The 23,457-nt window shown below is 36.2% G+C and overlaps 1 protein-coding gene across 1 annotated transcript; it reads left to right on the top strand.

Moving 5' to 3' along the window:
• Window positions 1–6,362: 6,362 nt before the first annotated feature.
• Window positions 6,363–15,777, top strand: LOC139710166 (monocarboxylate transporter 12-like). Its single transcript, XM_071622098.1, has 4 exons — window positions 6,363–6,642; window positions 13,339–13,479; window positions 14,156–15,097; window positions 15,617–15,777. The coding sequence occupies exons 1-4, from the start codon at window positions 6,363–6,365 to the stop codon at window positions 15,775–15,777; spliced, it is 1,524 nt and encodes a 507-aa protein (XP_071478199.1).
• Window positions 15,778–23,457: the final 7,680 nt, after the last annotated feature.

The following is a 23,457-nucleotide window of genomic DNA, read 5'->3' as shown; positions in this document are numbered from 1 at the left end:
GTGACGTCACGCATGGATACTGATATGAAGGAAATATAAAGAAAATTATCTTCACGTTTCTATCAAAATGAAAGAGCACTTGATTTGCCTCTTTCAGAAAGCAGGAGGAATGATCATAATAAAGTTCTACAAAGTAAAATGTAATGTCAGTGAATGAAAAGTGTAATTTTCCACAAAAAAAAAAGAGATCGCTGAAATCTCTTTATATTCTCTTCATAACATTGTTATTATTATCCCGCAGTTAAGTCACCTAGGATGCGTATCGGAAATGAAGATGTTTCTCAAAACTTTGTCTATTCAATTCAATTCAATTCAATTCAATTCAATTCAATTCAATTCAATTCAAACTTTATTTTCACTTTTTCTTTCCAACAGAATGTACAAGAAACAATATTATGAGTTTGACATGGGAGTAACAATATATACATAACCAGACAGGATTAACAACATGTTCATGTCTACATGATCAGTACAAAAAAGATACATACATTCTATATACACTCTGCGAAACAAAAAGTGGAGGTACCCACTCAAAAGACCAGGCTTGTATCATGTGGATACCTCTGGGGAAGGGGAAATAAGGGGGGGGGGGATGAAAAGCTTACAACTACAAAGAGTGCGGGAAACTGGGAAAGTCGGGAATAGAGAGAAAAAAAAAGCAAATGTGTGAAAAGAGGAAGCAAAAAAGAGGGGAAAGAGGGAGAGAGAGAGAGACTTATAAGACTTTTTTGTCTATAAGTCTGTAGTCTCATCATAATCGCGAAAAAGTAAGATTACGATGAAAGCGTAAGGAATTCTGTTTTTTCTGTATCTACGTAGTGATATCGGTAACATTCGCATGCAGATACCAGTCAAATGAGGTGATACAATTGGATTATGGTTGTAAGTTAATTGTTTTGCAAAATACAGAACATTAATTACACAAAATTAAATACATTTTCTCACGCAGTACACATGCCCAACTGCATGACTACGCAAATACACGAAATACAATATAAATAAACATTTTACAAAACGATCTATTCCAGGAAATAAAGGTGTATGAGACCGTTGATCAAATAAAAACTAGATCACGCCTGAAAAAAAGTGAATATATGCATCCAAGTACATCTTGCTCGTTCAAGTGAACGATGTCGTACTCATTAACGGAGCAGCAGACATATAGACACACACAGACAGACAGACATAATATAATTATGTAAACACACATACACGAATCATTAGTCATTGTTAGTAATGCAAAATTGAATAATTTTTGTCGCATCCCAGGCAGCTGTCATCTTTTGAGAAAATGAGAGTAACTTCTGATTATCCTGCAGTATTCCAAAACAAGCGCAGTTAGATCGAAGTATTTGCACAATGTTAGAGGTTTTGCTTAGAGGTCTGAAAAAAAAAAGTGATGGAGTAATAGGAAAGCTTGATCTGCCAGTATTGGATTCCTGATTTAATAGAGAGAGAAAGAAGGTGTCGAGGTGGAGCAGATTGAGTTGGATACCAGCAGTGACAGACAAAACACGTAAGTCAATCCAACCTGCAAATGTTATCAATTTCAGCAGTTTTTACAGATTGTTACATTTGCCATATTGTACTGTACTTTAACTATTGACTGTTTTGACTATGATGACGATGTTTGTTAGGTAAATAAATTTCATTCACTTCATGTCATTTCCTTTCATTTCATTTCCTTTCATTTCATTTCACTTCACTTAATTTCATTTCCTTTCATTTCATTTCACTTCACTTAATTTCATTTCCTTTCCTTTCATTTCCTTTCATTTCATTTCACTTCACTTCATTTCATTTCCTTTCCTTTCATTTCATTTCACTTCATTTCCTTTCATTTCCTTTCATTTCACTTCACTTCATTTCCTTTCATTTTATTTCACTTCACTTCATTTCATTTCCTTTCCTTTCATTTCCTTTCATTTCATTTCACTTCATTTCCTTTCATTTCCTTTCATTTCACTTCACTTCATTTCCTTTCATTTTACTTCACTTCACTTCACTTCATTTCCTTTCATTTCCTTTCATTTCACTTCACTTCATTTCCTTTCATTTCCTTTCATTTCACTTCACTTCATTTCATTTCATTTCATTTACTTTCATTTCATTTCATTTCATTTACTTTCATTTCATTTCACTTCACTTCATTTCATTTCATGTCATTTCATTTCATTTCATTTCCTTTCATTTCACTTCATTCCATTTCCTTTCATTTCATTTCCTTTCATTTCATTTCACTTCATTTCATTTCATTTCCTTTCATTTCACTTCATTCCATTTCCTTTCATTTCATTTCCTTTCATTTCATTTCACTTCATTTCATTTCCTTTCATTTCCTTTCATTTCATTTCACTTCACTTCATTTCATTTCCTTTCATTTCATTTCCTTTCATTTCATTTTACTTCATTTCATTTCCTTTCCTTTCATTTCCTTTCATTTCATTTCACTTCATTTCCTTTCATTTCCTTTCATTTCACTTCACTTCATTTCCTTTCATTTTACTTCACTTCACTTCATTTCATTTCCTTTCCTTTCCTTTCATTTCATTTCATTTCCTTTCATTTCACTTCACTTCATTTCCTTTCATTTTACTTCACTTCACTTCATTTCATTTCCTTTCATTTCATTTCATTTCATTTCATTTCATTTCATTTCCTTTCATTTAATTTACTTTCATTTCATTTCACTTCACTTCATTTCATTTCATGTCATTTTATTTCATTTCATTTCAACTAAAAAAATATGAATGAATATGCACATAGAGGAGAACTACAGGAAAATTGCCATATCAAGAGAGGTTGTTGATCAATCCAAATATCAAACATGAAACGAAAGATTAAATGCACGCAACCAAATATAATCTCTTGCTCGTTCAAGTCACAATGAAATTTTCACAAACGGAGCCGAAACAGACACACACATTGATCTGACTGATACAGGTGGCAACTCACTTCGTTAGTAACCTACCTGTACCCCACGTTGTCAACAATTTAACATCATAAGCATAATATACATGTAATTTGCCAACCCCTCGTATATAATCCTGATTTGAGGTTATGCTTTTGCAATTTTGGCATCTCTGTTTAGAATGCAATTTAGAAAAAAAAATCATAATCATAGTCATTCAAAAAGGATGATGTGTAACCATGGTTACCCGTATGAATTTACAAAGGTGGATTTGTATGATTTACACACGCTTTAATTATATTGAAAGTTTGGCTCCCATCTTTGATTTCAGAGTGTCTCTTGCATTCACATTTTCCAAAGTTCCAATAGACTAGCATGTGCATACATTTGCACAGTTTGCGAACTGTCGTTGATTTTTTTTTCTTTTTTTTTTTTGGTAATCTCATGAATCACGAACAGCCTTCGCAATATAAGACTGGCAAAGTCACGATGATCAATTAAAAAAAAAATTGAAATCCTGGCTTCCGGAGCGGGTCTTAAGACCAATATTTCATTACGTCAAACTATACGGGTATATCACACTGCATTATGAATGATGCCTTTGACTGATCAAATGCCTGACTATGCAAATAACACAGTAATCTATAAAAGGAAGAATTCAAAGAAATAAAGATGCACAGAAAGGTTGTTGATCACAGTAGCAAACGGGAAACCAATGAATGTAAGCAGTCAAGTATATCTATCCCTCAATTCAATTCATCGGTGTTCTCATCTCAGCTTCCAATGGAGAAGCGGATCCCACACGCACGTAGACACCCCCACACAAGCAGACACGCACGAACAGTAAAGGAATTAAAATAATGTTGTCAAATCCTTGTACTTTTGTCATAATTAGAACAGCTGCCCTATCTTGAGAAATAATGATAACTTCTGATCAACCATAACAATGCTTGAAAAAAAAGTATATTGTAAGCGCAATGAGTTCTTAGACTTTGTATTAAAACATAGTCTATTATAGACGATGGCATGAATTGATATTTCATTTGCGAGGAAGGAAATACCTGCAGCTGGTTAGGATACACATCAAGTAAGCCTAGTACTCGATATGCATTTCTGATGGTCTGTCAAAGTTAGTTGAAGTTTTACAGCCAAGTTTTGTTTGTCAGCTTCAACGGCAACGCTGGCAATGGCTGGGGGGAATTATAATGACATGGCCCTCTGGCTTAGAGTAGATGCCACACTGAAGAAGCTACCTTGGATAAGGAGGACCTTATTATTATCATTATTATTATTATTATTATTATTATTATTAGCAGTAGCAGTAGTAGTAGTAGTATCATTGTTATTTTTATTATCATTATTATTACTATTACTATCATTATCATCATCATCATCATTATTATCATTATTGTTGCTGTTGTTGTTGCTACAGTGGCTACTATTGCTATTACTACTACTACTGCTACTATTACATGATTCTTGAGTAGTGCAAAGACGCACCTATATGTGTGTGTGTGTGGGAGGGGGGGGGAGGGGATATACTCCCCATAATTTCACGTAAGCGCTTGGTAAGTAGGACCCATGACCAGTTTGATGGCTAGGCCAAGAAAAATATGGGGGACTGGGCTTATGAACATCAGCCATCGCTGGATGATGAGATTGAGACATTTTGTGACGTCACGCATGGATACTGATATGAAGAAAATATGAAGAAATTATCTTCACTTTTCTAGCATACAGAAAGAGCACTTGATTCGCCTCTTTCAGAAAGCAGGAGGAATGATCATAATAAAGTTTTACAAAGTAAAATTTAATGTCAAGGAATGAAAAGTGTAATTTTCCAAAAAAAAAAAAGAGATCGCTGAAATCTCTTTATATTTTCTTCATAACATTGTTATTATTGTCCCGCAGTTAAGTCACCTAATAGGATGCGTATCGGAAATGAAGGTGCTTCTCAAAACTTTCTCTATAAGACTTTTTTGTCTATAAGTCTGTAGTCTCATCATAATCGCGAAAAAGTAAGATTACGATGAAAGCGTAAAGAATTCTGTTTTTTCTGTGTCTACGTAGTGATATCGGTAACATTCGCATGCAGATACCAGTCAAATGAGGTGATACAATTGGATTATGGTTGTAAGTTAATTGTTTTGCAAAAGGGTATTTTCCTTCCCTATTGGAATTCTTCGTAGTGCTGTTGATTCGCAATACTCTGCAAATTCTCAAAACTCAGCGCCCACATATTATGACGTCACAAAAAACGTGAGAGCGCTCGGCAATCAACATTGCCAACCGGGTGTAAAAGCTCGAATCGGATCACGAGACTATCACTAGACAACGCGCTCGCAGTCAAATCCCGAACCCTGGGGCCTCAACCACCGAGATCTCTCACTGGGCCCGTTTGATACTGCATAGTAAGTTGTCCAGATATACTTCAATCAAGTCAATTTGTCTTTTTTTTTTTTTGGAAGTGTTCTACACGACTAGTATAGACTATTGTGATTTATCTCTATCAAAGTGATTGTACAGTTTTTGTTGTACCCAGAGGTATGACTGATAAAGATTTTTATGTTTCATCTCTATTTGAGGGATGTTACAGTTTTTGTTAAAGTGAGGCTTCAGGTTTCAAGCTTTTTTGTGATATAATACGAATCCTCGTGAAATATGAAAGGGCATACAATTCTAGGTGGAATTCAAAGTTTATTTGATGAAAATTATTGGTATTGAAGACGCTGAGATATTCAAAAACAAACAGGTCCTTATAAAAGGTTGATCCAAAACCTTTAGATTGGACCACTTTGTTTTACTAAGTTTTGGATATCTCAACCATTTCAAAACCAATTTTCATCAAATGAAATTTGAATTCCTCCTAGAATTGTATGCTCTTTAGTATTTTACAAGTGGTTTCTCATTTTCTCACAAAAAGTTAAAATCTGAAACTCCATTCCGACCTAAACTATACCATCCCTTTATAATGATACAATCTATGACTGTTTTGTACTTAATGCCGTAAAGGGGATACATTGACCTCATGACAATTTCCAACGACTGTGACTTTTGTGTACCTGTAGAGTTCGTGTGTCTTTGTTGGATGTAGAATTTTTCTTTTTATTGTTTTTCCATGCAGGAATAGGATATAGAGTGACTTTACATGCACTTTTTTCACAGTGACGAACGTTATGACGATCCTTAACCTGTGGGGAAATTTGATCATCACCGTTGCTCGTTACTGTCCATTGACAGAACTTTTTTTTTCCACTGATAAATCCCTATATATTCCACAATTTGACCATTTCCTTATTTTGGTGTTTAAATATATTTTCCTTTTGATTTTGCAGGTACTTATTAGATAATTAAAATTTTCCCTCTTGATTTTCAGGTACTTATAGAATAATTCAAAGTTTCCCTCTTGATTTTCAGGTACTTGATCAATTGAAAATAAAAGAATCCGAACATGGCCGATGCCGAAAAAGTCACACCTTCGAATGAAACGAGCGGTTCCGAAGATGCGACGCAGCCCGAGGAAAGATTAGACACGAAGCCGAACCAAAGCCCAGTGGACGGTCGCTGGGCTGTGGTCGTTGTGATAGTTATTTTTGTGGCACGGACAGTTTTGACCAGCCAGATCGTTGCGATGTCCGTGCTCATCGGAAAGTGGGAGGGTCAACTTGGATTCCCAGCCTCTCAGCTGGCCTGGTCGTACTCTATTATCACGTGTCTTCGCTACTGTGCAGGTGCGTGTGAACGTGCTCCATATTTGGTTTTAATCAAATTTTTAAAGTGAGAGTCTAAATGGTTATAAATCGAGGTGCGGCAAAAATGCGAATTCTCGAGAGGAATCCGGATTCTTCTTCCTCTGAAATAATAATGTAAATGACTTGCCGTTCATTGTACAAATGGATATGAGATAATTGTAAAAACCGAATTCTTGAAAACAACAACAACAACAACATGTTTTATATATTTGTTTCGATGTTTTCATTTCTGGACTCATGAACGAAAAAAAGAACACATCTGTGGGGCAAAATATCGTAATAATTTCCCTGCATACTAGAAAGAAAAACAAACAAAAAAAAAACCTTGAAATTTGCGACTTTTACCTTTGCACCACAGCACAGTAACATTACAACCGTTTGTTGTCTGATAAATTCTATTGTGTCATATTTCAAAAACCAAAACTGCTTTTCCATGAAGAATTGGTACAGCAGGTCGCAAAACGCACGTACATATTTACTTCACATACCAGATGATGAAAACTGCAATTAATCTTGTGAACGCGCTATTTCTCGATCTCTTTGAATGCTTAACCCCGACGAATCCATACCGGTATAATTATGTACCCCATAGGCATCTATCACCTCAATAAAACAGTCATTTAAGAGGAACTACAGTACTGCAAATGCATGTTGACTTCCATTGATTTATCACCCCGATCACTTATGTTAGCCAAAAGAATATCTGTCTGTGTGTCGATATGATTTATTACAACTGGTTGACTAATTGCCCTTCATCGATAAGTACCGATTATTCTGTGTTTTAGCAGTATTATAGCCATGGTTAAAAAATCATGGATATATACATGGATAGGCCTACTCAGGTTGGACTCAAACCAACAATCTCCTGATTAATGGAAGGCAGGCCTCGCAGATATGCAGTAGGCTTGTAATACCTGAGACTGCAAAGGATAACAACCAGCCCTGCCTGTCGGGCGAAAGCTCGGTAGTCTTAGTGGACGCCGGTCAATAGTAATCAGTACATCGCTGGTTCGAGTCCAACTCGAGTGTGTATGCCCATAATGTTCATGGAATTGGATGGTTACTGTGATCAAAGCACTGAATAATCGGTGAAAGGCCATTCGTCAATCAGATACAATAAATCAACTCGACCAAAATAGCATGTAATACTTTGAATCAATATGCTGTACCAGCTGACCAGCACTGCGGGTGTATAGTCTAGTGTGGGTATACCATGCCGATCTAGCAATCAGGAAATTGTTGGTCTCTCCTCTTCCTGTCCCCTTTTTGTCCTTTGACCTTCTGCTTATTCTTTCTGTATGTAAGAGAGCTGTTTTCTTTTTGTGTGTCCATGCGATTGTGTGCATTTGATTTGTTTTATATTCCTTCTGTTTTCCACGCAGTATTTTATCGTTTCGTTTGACTATTACTACTACTTACTCACGAGGGGACTGCGTTCTATACAAGATAGGTTTTTTTTTTCTAGCAGTTCCCTCCATTTCCGACATCTTTTCCTTAATGCGATTCAGTTACAGTTTGCCCATGCATTTCCTTTAACTAATACAAGTATGTTTTGTATACTGTAAGATAAATGGTCTGCATTAATTTTGCTTGAATATGCAAAAGTCACATTGTACTATTTCGTACATGCAAATGTCATATTGTATTGTATACTTTTGTCATGTTGGTGAGCCATTTGTGGGTCGGTCGATGGAGGTGTACAGTGGTTTTGATTTTCAGTACTTATCACATTTGTACACTATATCTATTTTTTGTGTATTTTTGTATTATTTTGGACTAAAATGTTAATTTTCCGGCAAACTGTGCGCTTAGAAACATCCGTATTAAGCGCCTTATACAGATATTGTATTATCATTATGATTATTAATGAAATAAATTGGAATGAAATGCGGAACATGAAATGAAATTACATGGTTTATGCCCATGATATTTTGTCATGGCTACTACTAATATTGCGTTTACACCATGCTTCCGGCGGCCACGACAGCCCTGTTTGCCCGAAGTGGGCTAGGGATGGGTACATTCTGCAGGCCTGTTCCCCGCCCCCTCCCTCTCCCCTCCCCCCCCCCCCTCGTAATGCAGTATTCTAGGGCTCACACGGGTAAATATTTCCCCATGCATAGAGACGTGTGTTAAAATTCAAAATTCAATAAATTCTGTGAAATAGCTGGGAGAAATGTCATGAGGTGTTTCATCCTCACTAACCTGAAAAAATGAGATATACCCTTTCATCCATCAAATTTCCAAGGAGGGAGGGGGGGGGGGGGTTCTTCAGCTCAAACTCTGTCCAAGGGTTCGCAGAGCCAGACTACGAGTTCTTTTAACCCCTAAAATCACCTCAATGTACTCCCGTTGTAACGAGCACGGTTATAACGAAGTAACATTCAAACCACAACGTCATCCGCTCTATGTAATTTCATTGTTTATTTGTTCGGTTATAATGAAATTTCGATATAACGAAAGAAAACTGCCGGTCCTGAGGGCTTCGTAATAACAGGAGCCCGCTGTATTTTCTGACATGCACCTAATGAAATATAGTCCCTTCAAATTCCATGAGAAGAGCTTTTATCTTCCAACCAAAATGCAATTTGTAGAGGAATATTCATAGTCAATATCTGCAGCTATTCATGTTTTCTTTAGCTGCTAAACTGCAATTCTGATTTTAAATTAATTTTCTTCTTCATTTATTTTAGTATCTGGGGTACGATTTTGTGAAGCGGTCAGGGACATTCCATTCTATTTACGGGCAAGTCCAAGCTATTATTGATCACTCATGGCTGAAAATTCAAAATGATTAAAATAAGACAAAATTGGTGTCATTGTAAAGCCAAGATGTTGAAATACATGAATTTTAATGAGAAAACAGAAATTTTTTTGTGTGTGACCAGTAATAGATGAATACATTTGCATAAATTAAAAATTAGGGTAACGCATGGGACATCAAAAATTGTTGCATTTTTCAAGATATCTTAAAAGTTTTCCACTTTTGTAGCCCAATACTAGTGGGATCACAAAGTCTGAATGGCAAGTTATCATGACTATGAATTCCAGTTTCTCAACTAATCAAATATGCAAATGAGGGATGTGCAAAAATTGGCATGTCCCATGCGTTACTTTTTAGGTCATTTTTTCTCATTTGCATAAAAGCTGGTAATTGAATTTTCCTGAAACTTCAAAAGACCAAATCTACATTAGTCTCCATCATAACCAGGAGAAGAAAAGTTAGTCTGATCAATATAATTAACACAATCTTTAATTAGATTTGGTAACGCGTGGGACATTTTAGGTAACGCGTGGGACAGTATGTGTATTACAATGGGAGTATATTATTGAAATTTTTTCATAAAGAAGTAGAATTTCCCCAAACCTTATAGAACGATGAATTTGGAGATATAGTACTCAAAATATTAATTACTTTGGCCTTGTACATTCCTGGCATTCTTTTACTGAGCTGGAAGTAAATTTTGAAAAGTTTTATACAGAGCAAAATACAAACAAACAAACCAAAACAAAATGAAACAACAAAATTCATATACTTCATAGATCTTCATAAAGTCTATGAGAACTCACCATATTTTGCTTAATTGTGAATATATTTTACAACATGCATTGAAGAGATGACTAATTTTTTCCTTCAATATATAAAAATCACAGAGTCTTAATTTGTTTCTTTTCTTCTTCTTTTTTGACAAATAAAGCGTCAGCTAATACTGCAATATGTACTAACCCAATTTTGTTTTTTAAATCACAAAATGAAATGAATGTATTTATTGTATGTGTTGCGTATGTACAATTATACTGTGTTATTGAATTAATCAAGATTTATTGTCACAATATCTTGCTTGGTGAAAAGTTGTTCATGCTTTGTATTTGATCTTAATATGCGACTATGAGTGTTGTGTTTTACACTAAACAATCACTGTCACTGAACAGTTATTATGTACGACACAAGTCATACAACAGACTTTCACCATAGTAATAAATGAACAACTTTGCATAAAGGGGGGGGGGGGACTATAGGCCTACATGTGCAGCTGTACTTGTACAACACTGTTCTGTCCAATGTAAGTAGAATCTTAACCTTTTAGCAACCGAAAATTCCGTGTATAATGGCCTCTGGCTTCATAAAGGATACAGTAATATTACTCTAATTTCGACAACTTTCTAAATCATATAAAATAGTTTACAGCATGTGTATTTTTGTCCGTTATAAGTTATGTTTAATATAAAGCCTATTATGACTTTACGAAGAGAATGGTGTGTCACAGAAATAATTCTGACATACTTTTGTTGATCTTTTACCTCTTTCAAAATGTGTGATTACGTATTCTATATGAAAACAATAAAAACAGTTAAGCATAAAACTGTAAAAAAGCAACTGTAAAGGCGGTGTTGGGCATTTTAGGGAGCAATAAGACAGGTAGTTTCAAGCAGTTGAATTACTAATGGTTAATAGCCTACTTGTATCCATTTTCATCAGATGATTTGCATAGCCTCCATAAAAATGATGTACTAAATGGATCAGTTTATTTATGATGATTAATTTATGAAGTGGTAAATAAAGCCTCTCTTTAAGCAAATGGGGTCAAATATTATGTATCTGTCTTACTGCCTTAAATAGATACCAAAGTTAAAAATTTCTCAACTAGATGTGCCATTTTTTGAATATTACCCACAGTGACAAAAATGTCCCACGCGTTACTTACCCCACGCGTTACTATACCCATCTTTTTAAAATTGACCTTGAGAGAAAACAGAGAGATGAATGTTAATGAAACATGTTGTTCTGTCTTAAGTAATAGATGTGTAACAAGTTGTTCACAATGATTTCTTAGTGTGACAAGTATTTTCTTAATATTTGAGAAACAACGTTAAAGAAAAAACGACGGGGGGGGGGGGGGCTTCCAAAGGAGAGTAAAAAAGACCCTTCAATGGGTTATGGAGAGCAATTGAATTGTCTGTTACGTAAAGTATCTCACAGCTTTAAGTTTGCTTCAAAGTTTTGCTAAATACTTCACTTATCCTATAGATGAATCGGACTTCAGAGCACTATACTTATGCCGGCCATAAGGCGGGGGGGGGGGGGGGGGGGACTTCCAAATGGGATTAAAAATCACCTTCAATGGGTTATGCAATGAGCCAGATGCGTTGCTGCGTCAGTGCATAATACATTTCGTTGGGCATATGTACAACCATAACCGATAATTTAGTAAATCAAAGGTGATCGTATGTGTTTGAAGAAAGAAACCTTAGCAAGTTAAATGAAAAGTTTATAACTCAACTAAAACATTATTATGAAAAAACAAACAAACCTAAAAATTAAACAATGACATTGTTATGATTCAAACAAATAATTTGCGTAAAATCAAACTGAGTTAACAGTCTGCAAAAAGCCCGTGGATAACACAAGAAACAACACAGAAACAAGTCCTGTTATAAAAGTTAATGATCTTCAATTAGACTACATTGATGCAAACGTTGATGTTCAAATATAAACGAATTTTACACGAAAAAAAATGTGAGCTCAAGCTTTTTGCTCTTACAACAAAACTATTCATCCACATTCAACACATACATACCCGCAATAACTTTCATTGAAATTGCTTTACATGGTTAGGAAGAGTATTCCATATACTATAGGCAGTTATGATAGCGAACATATTTTGTCGAGAAACAGCACTTGAGTAGACCCTAAACTTCAAAATCTCTTTTCTCAGTAAATACTTCCAGAGTATGCACGTTTCCCCCATATGTAGATGGATTAGGGGTCACACATAAAATAGTAAAGTTCCCCATTGATCCTTCATTTTTCAAATCTTTACCCTCTGTATAAAAGTTTTCATGACCATTGACTATACGAGCTTAGCCAATAATATCGTTAGCCTGCATGCTTCGTCGAATTAATATAGGTTTTGCCTTTCAATATTGTATTCCGTAAAATACAATGATATGAATAGATCATTCAATTTCGACATAGTGCAACCACTATAGAGAAGCCAAAAAATGCCCAATGGGCATTTGAATTTGACACAGAGCAATCAATTAGAGTGCAGAACTTAATTCATATTCTTCATGGTTCATTGAAGTTCAGCATGGAATCTAAAGGTATTTTGGCTGCCGTATCCACGAAATTGAATGAACTATTTACATCTATAATTATACATTATTAGCGAAAACCTATATGTTGAATAATAGGCCTAATGCACGTCAAATACTTTAAGCAACAGTAAGGTTTAATAATTTGATAAAAACCAGAAATACAGGACCACGAAATAACAAGGACACGTGTCAGTTATTGCGAAGCCTTTAACAATCTAGAGTTTAGGAAAAGTCACCAAATTTGGTTGAAATTTAATCAAGGACCAAAGAGTGGCAATCAATGGTAGGGGCACAATGTGCCCCCTCCCCCATTGCATGGGCTTTATAGGGTGAAACATTGAACGTGCGACTTCATTTCTCTCTGTACTATACAACATGACAAGCCCAAAGTCATTTTTTTTAACTGACAACCACTTTTAATGACATTAATAAGCACTTCTATTTGACTTCTGTTAATCATCAAGGCGTACTTTGCACCAAATCATCTTTCAAACGAGGTAAAATCAATATTGTTTTGACGAGTATGATCATTTTGGTGATATCAAACCACCTTTCTTCCCAACTTATTGTCGACAGGTCCGATAGCGGGTGCTGTAAACCGCAACCTGGGCTGCCGCCCTCTAGTGTTCATTGGAGGTGTCCTGGCCTTCGTTTCCCTTATCTGCTTGTCCTTTTCCACGAAGCTGTGGCACATCATTTTATGCAGCGTTGTACTAGGTGAGGTTAACCTGTTAAGGTTTTTCTCCTTTCGAAGACTTTTAATGAACTGAGGGGGAAATATGATTGGAAAGTGTCCTTTCAGCCAAGGATCCAATTTTAAAGAGATGGTATAGTATTGGTTGAGACGAGGATTTCGTTTCAGCTTTTAACTTCTTCTCTTTTTTTTTTTGTGAGATACTAAGCAACCACTTTATGAAATGTTAAAGAGCATAGACATATTCAAATATGAATTCATAGTTTATTTGAGGAAAATCGGTTTGGAAATGGCCAAAATATCCAAAACAAAGTAAACCAAACAAGAGGTGGGTCCCACCTTTTATTGGTATCAGATTGTTTGGATATCTCGGCCATTTCAAAACGAATTGTCATCAATAAACTTTGATTTCTTCTTTGATAGAGTCTTATGCTTTTTGATATTTTATGAGAGGTTTCTTACCTTTTATCTCACAAAGAAAAGATAGAAAACTGAAGTCTCATATCAACCAGACTATATCATCTCTTTAAGTCAAATTAATGGCATAATCTTTCGCTATTTCGTATGTTATTTAAAATCATAGCCGACATCTTTAAGTAAACAAAATTGTAATGTGCCATTTTCAATTGTCACTTTACACCCTAAGGCGAAAAAGAGGATGACTATAATATAATCAAATTCTCTTTTTTTTCACGCCAGGTACATCTTTTGGGCTTGTTGACCAAGGATGTGTTTTTGCCGTTGGAATCTATTTCGACCGCTGGCACGGTTTGGCCAACGGATTTGCCTTTAGCGGCGCCAGCGTAGGAGTTATGGTCGGGCCACTCTTGACAACGATACTCGTTAATATCTTCACTTGGCGGGTTGCAGTCCGTATCTTTGCGGGAATGGTAACTCATTTCTTCGTGGCCGCCATGGTGATACGACCACTCTCTTCGTGGATGGATGATAATTGCCAGAAAACTTCCGACACCCAGGTAGCAAGACGCTGCTCCGTAGCAACAGTCAGTCGCGTGGTTTCTATCCGGGAAGAAACACAATTCGCTCCACAACCTCAAGTCCAGAAACATGACGACATGCAGCAATCAGCTTGTACCCAAGACCAGACTGCCAGTAAGCCATACACTCCCGTTGAAACCTTTTGCAGATTCATCAAAGCCCTTTTCGACCTCACAGGACTGAATTTGCTTTTCAAGAGCCCTACAGTTGTGCTACTCTGCGTTACAGTATTTTTCTTCGGATGTGGCTACTTTCCAACCTATGCATACCTCACCAGGTATGCCATTGCGTCAGGTATTGGTGAACTGCAAGCATCTTACATCTTCACCATCAGTGGGGTATGTACTTTGGTAGTGAGACTTTCTCATGGGTTCCTCCTGGATTATGGCGTAGTTTCACCTACAATGCTCTTTGGAATTACAGCTACGCTGGCATTCGCTGGGAATTTTATCATCGCCCTTTTTACGCCCTTTGCGGCGTTTGCCACCTTCGGTGTCATTTTTGGCTTTGGAGCGGGTACTGCGCTGGCCCTCGTTCCACCAGTGACAAAGTCTGTCACCTCCCGAGAAGAGCTACCGACGGTATTTGGATTACAGGCGTTCTTCCAGGGAATCGGACAGGTGATATGCGTCTATGTGCAAGGTAAGATGTGATGTCATTACCGGTGATATTCACATGAATCCATTACAATCATAAGCAGAACAGACAACGCAAAACATAACACAAAAATTCATCTGAAAAACAAACATCGTAATTATACAAATAAACATACGGATTATAACAACTACAATGTACGATGATTGAATTATATGATGATATTCTCAATTACCTGGATAGTCATGGTAGTATCAATAATCAATCTTTGTTACACTAACATTGCTACATGTCAACCTTTACACCTGGGCCTAGAGGAGGAAAGTAGGTGCGCTTTTCGAAATAGTTTGAGTTCAAAATAGACGTAACTCTAATTTTTTTTAAAAATGTCATTTTTTCGATTTAACTTTCGAATTATCAATTGTAGGAATGGAAGGAGTGATCTTGAAAAATCACGTTGTGAGAAAGATGCCAATGATTTTCACTGTCAAGACAGAAATATTTGATGTTAAAGTCTGTCATGGGTATATTTTGATCAACTGCCTATCACTAAATCCTTCTTTACAGGTGTAATCTACGATTCCACTGGTTCCTACAGCGCCTGCTTCTACTTAACGGGAGCTAGCCTGTTTGCAGCTGGAGTGTGCTGTTTCGCTCTTCAGGTGCTTACCAAAGTGTTTCAGCGAAAGAAAACCAACAAGGAAATTTTCATCGTCGGCAAGGCATGATTCTGTTTGGACTAGTTGAAAGAGTTACCTTTGAATGTAGATCCCCCCCCCCAAAAAAAAAAAAGCCAGCAAACAAACATATAAAACGACTTAAGGAGCTGACTGAAATATTGTTTGACAAGGCATTTCCTGAGGTGGTTTGAATTTAATATCATTAGTACATGTGTTTCATCCTCTAACTATTGGCAAGGACTATTATGTTGATCGAAAATTGTACAATTCCGACAATTTCTTCAATTTGTCTCCCTCTGTTGAAATGAAATATGTAAGATCGTAACTGCTGTTTTACATTCTTAACAGAATATGTCGGCATAAAGGAATCAGCGGGAATCGAACCTGTCATCTACGGTTTTTGTTCCATGTTCGACGTGTCACTGCCAGCAACCAGAGACAGCCTGGTGGCAGTGCGCTGCAGCCCATAAATTTAGATGGCAGGTTCGATTCCCGCTGGTGCCCTTTTTGCTGACATGTTTGCTTAGAATGTAGATCAGCAGTTGCTATCTTAAAAGCACATAATCATCTGTATAGGGGGAGACAATCAATACTTGATGAAGAATCCATGACATCGTTTTGCTTATGTTTTCTGAAGATTTAAATGATGGTAAACATGGAAAAATGAAGTTCATTACATTTAGATGGCTTACTTGTGCAGATGTACTAACTTCCAACCTGCCTGTCTATGTCTTCACTATGGAGTGGTATGTTCTAAATGTCTCTACTTCACTACTCTTTTTCCTTTCTCATTTTTATTGTGTTGTGAAGTTATTGTGTTCTTTGTCTTTGCTAAATTATTGTCTTTTGCTGATGAATGCATTTCGGTTTTTTTTTTTTTTTTTTTTTTGGGGGGGGGGGGGTTGGATGGGGTAACCAACTGTGTGTGCATGCTGTTTTTTTTTTTGTCACTATATTTTCTTGGTACACTATACTCTCAGTGAATGGTGTCTGCGTGGTACGTAACATCGATATGTCATTTTACATGTGTATTTTCTGAATACTTTATACAGGTACTGTTTAAATATCCTCTAGTGTTTACATATACCCCAGTTGAATATTCGTAAACTTGTGGATAGATATCTTATCTGCACATTGTTCATGTAATGTTTCATGACTTAAATTTGCGCTTTCAGAATATCACGCATCGCAAAGTATATGCGTTGTGTCTCTCATTTATATGATATCTTGTACTTTACTTGACTGGAACTTCTTACAAATTGTCAAAACCAACATACATGTAATTTGTCAGATGAGTACTTTCTATTATGTACTACCTTTTGTTGGATGGAAATAAAGTATACTTGAATAAAATCTGAAACGTGACTACGTGTTACATGTCGACAGAAACAAAGGAAGATGGGCAGGTGCTGCCCTGTCTGGAAACCTGGGCACCTCTACCACAATATCCCAGTATTCATCTCAGTATAGCTTCATGTACAAGCTGCTTCAAGGAATTACTATACATCAAGGTATCAAGGTATATATATATATATATGTATATACATACATATATATATATATATATATATATATATATATATATATATACATACATTGTATGTATATATATATATATACATTGTATACATATATATATTGTATATATACATATATATATACATATATATATACATACATTGTATGTATATATATATATACATTGTATGTATATACATATATACATATATATGTGTATATTATATACTTATGTGTACATATTTATATGCATGTATCATTCTCTCTCTCCCTCTCTCTCTCTCTCTCTCTCTCTATATATATATATATAATATATATATCCCACATATGTATATATATATATATATATATGTATATATATATATTTATTTATTTATATATATCAAAAGGCATATGTGTATATGTGTGTGTCTGTGTCTGTGTGTGAGAGTGTAGGCCTACAAAGTGGAAATTTGTTTTGGTCTACTGTTTGTGGGTTTTACCAGGCAGTCATATATGGGTATTTGATAATCTTCACTGATCCAAAGGACACTGAAGGAACACGAATATCACAGAGTATAAAGCGTCTTTTGCCTCTAATATCATTCCTCTTTATAACATGCTTCCGTTACGGTGCACGTCACTAGACCGACACCCACGAGTCACATAGCCCACGCAGTCATGCAGTCCACGAGTCATACAGCCCACGAGTTATACAGTCCACGAGTCACACATCCCATGAGTTTGACACTAAGCAAACAAGGCCCACAAAACCGACACATTGAGCCCGGTGTTGTATCTGTCGAACTCGTGGGCTATTTTTACCTACTATCCACAGAGCTCTCGGGCTTTATTTGCTAGTGTCAAACTCGTGGGCGGTATAACTCATGGAATTCACATGTGTTTTGGGGTAAATTTCACTTAAAAAGACAACAACAACAACAACAACGACGACAAAAACAACAACAAAAACAGCAAGAGCAACAACAAAACATAAAGAACATACACTCGACGATCGCCCGAAATGAATGCATCTTATGACTATAATACTCTTTCAATCGCATAGCAGTCTATATTATGCATGTTACTGATGCTATATGCATTATTTGCGGGGCTAGGGAAATGTTACAGAGAAAATTTCTGCAACTAGACACACACTGTGAATGAACAGTAGCTATTTTTGTTTTTTTCATTTGCGATCCGAATAGATGTCTGGATAGACTATATTCAGCTGCACCAGTTGCTCTTATTGATGGTCCAGTTGGACGTGAGGCGGACCACTTTACCGGGTTATGCACCCTGCTCTTTATGATCAATGCCGATGAAATGAATAGAACGTGATCTTATACGAGCATGAGTTGTGACTTTCTCACACAGAGAACCTCTATCTATTCTTTCTATGTCCTATCCGAGGGACACAGTGTTTTGCCACTAACCTTGATGGTATGATTACACACATTGCTCAGTTTGCCTGTCTGTGAGACATTATTATTGTCGCTACATGGGGGACATTTTATGAAGCGTTTTATCGGATAATTCTTTCTGATAAATTTGCTCTCAGTCAATCAGACGCAAGGATTTCAGTACATTATAACAGTTTCTCAGAAAAAAAAAGAATTTGACAAAACATTTCATGAAAGGCCCCCATGCATGGAGGAGGAACCCTTTGTATTATCCCCCTTCCTGCAAACTACATCAAAATGCCGAAGAAAGACGGTTGTCCTACTTTTTTAACCTTATCATGCAACAAAAGGGATGTGTGTGGTCTCTTTCACCTTTGAGAAGCGATTGATACATTGTTCCATGTTAAAACACACACACACACACACACGCACGCGCACACACACACACACATGATTTATTGATTGTGGTCTGATAAGTTGGGGAATACAGATAAAACTCATTGAATCGCGGAGGTTCAAGAAATGATGTCATTTCATTTCATTTCATTTTTATTTCATTTCCGGCCAAAGCATATAATATGACAATTTCATATAAACAAATTAAGTACAATGTAACTTTAACATTTCCAAATGAAATTTAGATACACGTCATTTGTTTACATGAATCAATAAACATACTAGTTGAAGAAATACATGGGCAAAATGTGACTGAATCATAAGAAAGAAAAGGTCGGAAATGGAGGGGACTGCTCAAAAGCCAAGCTTGTAGAATGCAGTCCCCTCGTGAGTCGTGAAAATTATAGTAATAATGCAACAAGACAATTTGACATAGCCCTCGGGAAACAGAACACAAAACGAGTACGCACACAAAATGATGTCATAACAGTCTCAGTCCCTCCGATCCGATGCTTGATGCCGTACCTCGAAAATATTAAGGTATGTGCCAAAAGGATTTGCCCCACAAAAAGGAAGAATGGAACCAAGTCTCACTGCATAATGTCCAGCCACTCTCTATTTATGGGAAATTATGTCATAATGATGTAAATCATTTTCCTTCATCCAAGAAAAGATGAGAAGCAGATAATGGTAGAGAGACGGGGATAGACGAATAGAATTGCACAAAATCTAATTTTGCTGGGATAAACATCAAAATTACCCGACTGTGACATGTCTTAACGCTAATCTGACATACCAATTTATAAAGAACTGTGCTTGAAGATTATTCCATATTAGTTTCATTTGTCGGGATTAATCGGAAAAGTGATAGATCAAACACTGTCACAACATACAGCTAAGATTTATACTTTCGCAAGCATTTTGGGACGGGTTTGACTTTTTCTTTATGTGCTAGCTTTATCACTTATGTGAAGTCTGATCTCGTTTAGAGAAAACCACAGCCCAAATAAAAAAGTGGATTGAATGAAAGCAGCAACGTTAGTAGATATATCAGAGAAAGTTTGAGGAAGATCGGAGACTCGATTCAAAAGTTTTAAATTCTTCAAGTTTCAGTGACGTCATCGCTGGATAAGGAGACCACTGCACCTCGTGACGTCATGTCGGACTTTAATAGGGGAAATAAAAGGAGAATTTCACAAAACTTCATTCTTTCATGAAGAGTAAACATTCCATTGAGTCATTTTGTCAAGGGTAATGTCATGGCCCCTGTTTTCTTAAACAGCTATTAAAAGTCAAGCGCTCTTTCAAAGTGAAAGTTTGAAGGGTTGAGAGGGGGCTTCAGGTTTCCAACATTTACGATGATGATTTTTTTAGATGATGCGAAATTTCTTATGAAAAACAAGAAAAACATATAATTCTAAAATGAATTCAAAGTTTATTTGGTGAAAATTGGTTTGAAATGGCTGAGATATCCAAAACAAAGCTGTCCTAATGAAAGGTGGGACCCACTTTTTATTAGGATCATTTTGTTTTACTTTGATATGTTATTGCAAAAAAAAAAAAATCTCTTTCATTATCATGTAATTTTGTCATATCATGATATTATTGGTGTCACCTGATCTTCATTTATATTAAGAATTTGGTTTCCTTTGAGAAATGAACAAGCAAAATATATGCCCGATATCGTGTTGCCGTTGGAAAATGAATCTTTAGATTGCGTAGGAAAATGGCGGCATCAAACCCTGAACATTAAAGACCTAAACAAAATGCATTCGTGCATCCATAGAAAAATGACAACTGTTTGAATAACTACCGGCAGTTGGAACTGTATCTCTTGAACCTCCTTGGTTAAAAGTTTTGTTTATTCAAAGTGGATAACGCGTGTATACGAGTACTTCTATTCTTACAAAAGCCTACTTTCACTAGTGGTAAATCTTTCTGATTGTATCTCAGAATCAACTTCTTTTCTTTCTTTTTTGGAGACAAGGGGACATTACTCGATTTACAGCTGAATCACCGAAGGTTATATCGGTCATGGATTCATTCTTTCTTTTTCTTTTACAAAACCTCGAAATTGTTTGTTATGGGTAACTATTGTGGTATGTGGGACCCACTTTAGATAATTATGGTATTCTTTATTGTGCTCACATAATGTTTGCAATCTCCTTGAGTGTACGTGGAGAGATCAATTACATTGTGTGTTCCATATGTGACCTTGCATCACAAAACAAACAAAAAGTCGCAAGACATGGATTTTTTATTCTAAAAGAGCAGACTCTAAGCTTTAAAATGGTGTATAACTCAAACCAAATGGACTCTCCTAACCTATCTAAATGTTGGAAAGAAAGCACTAACTCTGGAAAAGTGTGAAGTGAGAAAAGAGGCTCTGAAGTAAAGAGTCTATTCAAGCGCTTACTAGTAATCTTGTCCAAGCCAATCTAGATGTGCCATGAATGGGACAAAAAACAGGGTGTTAACCACTGGAGTGATAACAATGAAGGAATTATCAAATTAAGATGAAATTAGGCCTGCTTTATTAACACATTTTGTCCATGATTAATGACAACTTTCAAAGCAGTAGCATCATCCTTTCAAAAGTTATTAGAGTTGAAAGTTAAGAGTGTGTACAGGATTTTTAAGAAATGAAAAGTGGGCTCTATTAGAAATATCTAATCACACTGTTCTACAAAAAGTGTTTGAGAAAAACTGCTAAAAACACAGTTTCCTGTTTGTTTTATGACCCCAAACTTTAACATAATGTAGAAGAAGACTTGCTCTTTCAGAACATATGAAAAACTCAAGATTGGCTAGGTTGACCCATTTCACCTATTTGCAGTCCTCACACAAATTCACTGCATGCGACTTTGTGTTCGTTTTGTGATGCACGGTCACATAATTTATTATACTTGTTTGTTGTGTATGATTATGTTAGCTCGTAATCAACACCGAGGGGGTGGGCGGGGGGGGGGGGGGGATCTACAACCCCGACCGCCCTTGGCGCTTTTTGCTTTTTGATAAAAGAACAATGATATGATGTGAAAAGCAAAGTTTATGAGAATGGTGTCACAACTTTCTTGTTTCCTTTGAACCCATGCTCGGTGCCGCCACTCGAAAATAATTTATTTGAAGTACCTCATGTGGCCAAACTGGATCTGCCTGGATTCGTGTCTGATGGCATAATGACAAACCACATTCTTGGGAAGATATCTCATAATGGTGGAAATTACTTTTCGCCATCCCTACTTACTAAAGATGGGCAATAGTAGTATGATCATGTTTGCATGTTTAACTGCTTTCCGTAACTTTCTCTTCGGGAATGGCTCCGTATTATAATAGCGCAAGTCTCAATAAAATTTCACAAGGAAATTGTATTATAACAAAGTTGACATTTATAAAAATATAAATCATTTCCCCCCAAATAGTGATGCAAGTTACAATAGCATGCAATGATACTTGTAACATTCGAGGTAATGCCATCCCATGACAACTTCAAGATCAGTTGGTAGAAGAATATTCTTATGATATCAAGTATTGGATATTTTGCAAAAGGGTCTATTTTCCACTCCTTGCAGAACTCATCTCCTTCTCGTGAACTTGCAATGCTCTGCGAACATAGAATAGCTCCTCACCCATACATAAATGACGTCACAAAAATACGGAAAGTGCTCACGTGATACTTGGGAATCTGTGGCAGGCCTATAAAGCCAGAGCAATTCAAAAGGCACGAGACCGATCGGCATGCAGTCATTACCCTATAGCAGTCAAACGCACGAACGAAGTGGTTTCAACCAAGAAGGGCTCTCACAAGATCTGCTTCATACTGCACAGTAAGTTGTTAATGTTCCCTTGCATTGCAGATTTAGGTTTTGTTTGTTTGTTCGTTGTTTTGTTTTTGTTTTGTTTTGTTTTTGGTCTTTTTTTTGTAGATGGGTAAGGCATGACCGATTATGATTTACTTATCCCTTATCATGTCTTATCTTCGAAGAAATCTATTACTATATACTGTACTTCATTACAAACGGACAAAAATCGACCTCATAATCATGATAATTGAAAACAATTTTGAACGCCTGTGTGAGTGTGTGTTCGTGTGTACCTGCAAGTTTATCTACTATGTCCTTATAATCGTTTTAGGAATGATCACATTTTTTGGAGAACCATTCAAGTTTTGCATTTGTTTTTTGTTTCATGCATGCACAAGATATAGCGTTCACTTATATTGCATTTTACTCTTTCAATTTCAAAGTCGAACGTCACCACAAACGCTTTGTGAGAGTATTCGATCATCACCAGTGCCAAAAATCAGCGGTACATTCTTTTTTTTTTAATATAAACAGAAATCCCGATATGACGTTTGTACTTTTTGCGCCTTTCAATTGCTTTCTTTATTTTCAGGAATTTATTGAATGGTACAAAGGGAAGGAACGTGAGC

The sequence above is a fragment of the Diadema antillarum genome, unplaced genomic scaffold (genome assembly GCF_040938485.1).
Source record: "Diadema antillarum isolate AM-2024a unplaced genomic scaffold, OU_Dant_1.0 seq00001506_RagTag, whole genome shotgun sequence".
NCBI classification, from domain to species: domain Eukaryota; kingdom Metazoa; phylum Echinodermata; class Echinoidea; order Diadematoida; family Diadematidae; genus Diadema; species Diadema antillarum.
Note: the sequence above shows the minus strand (reverse complement) of the source record. Positions and strands in the feature narration are given on the sequence as shown.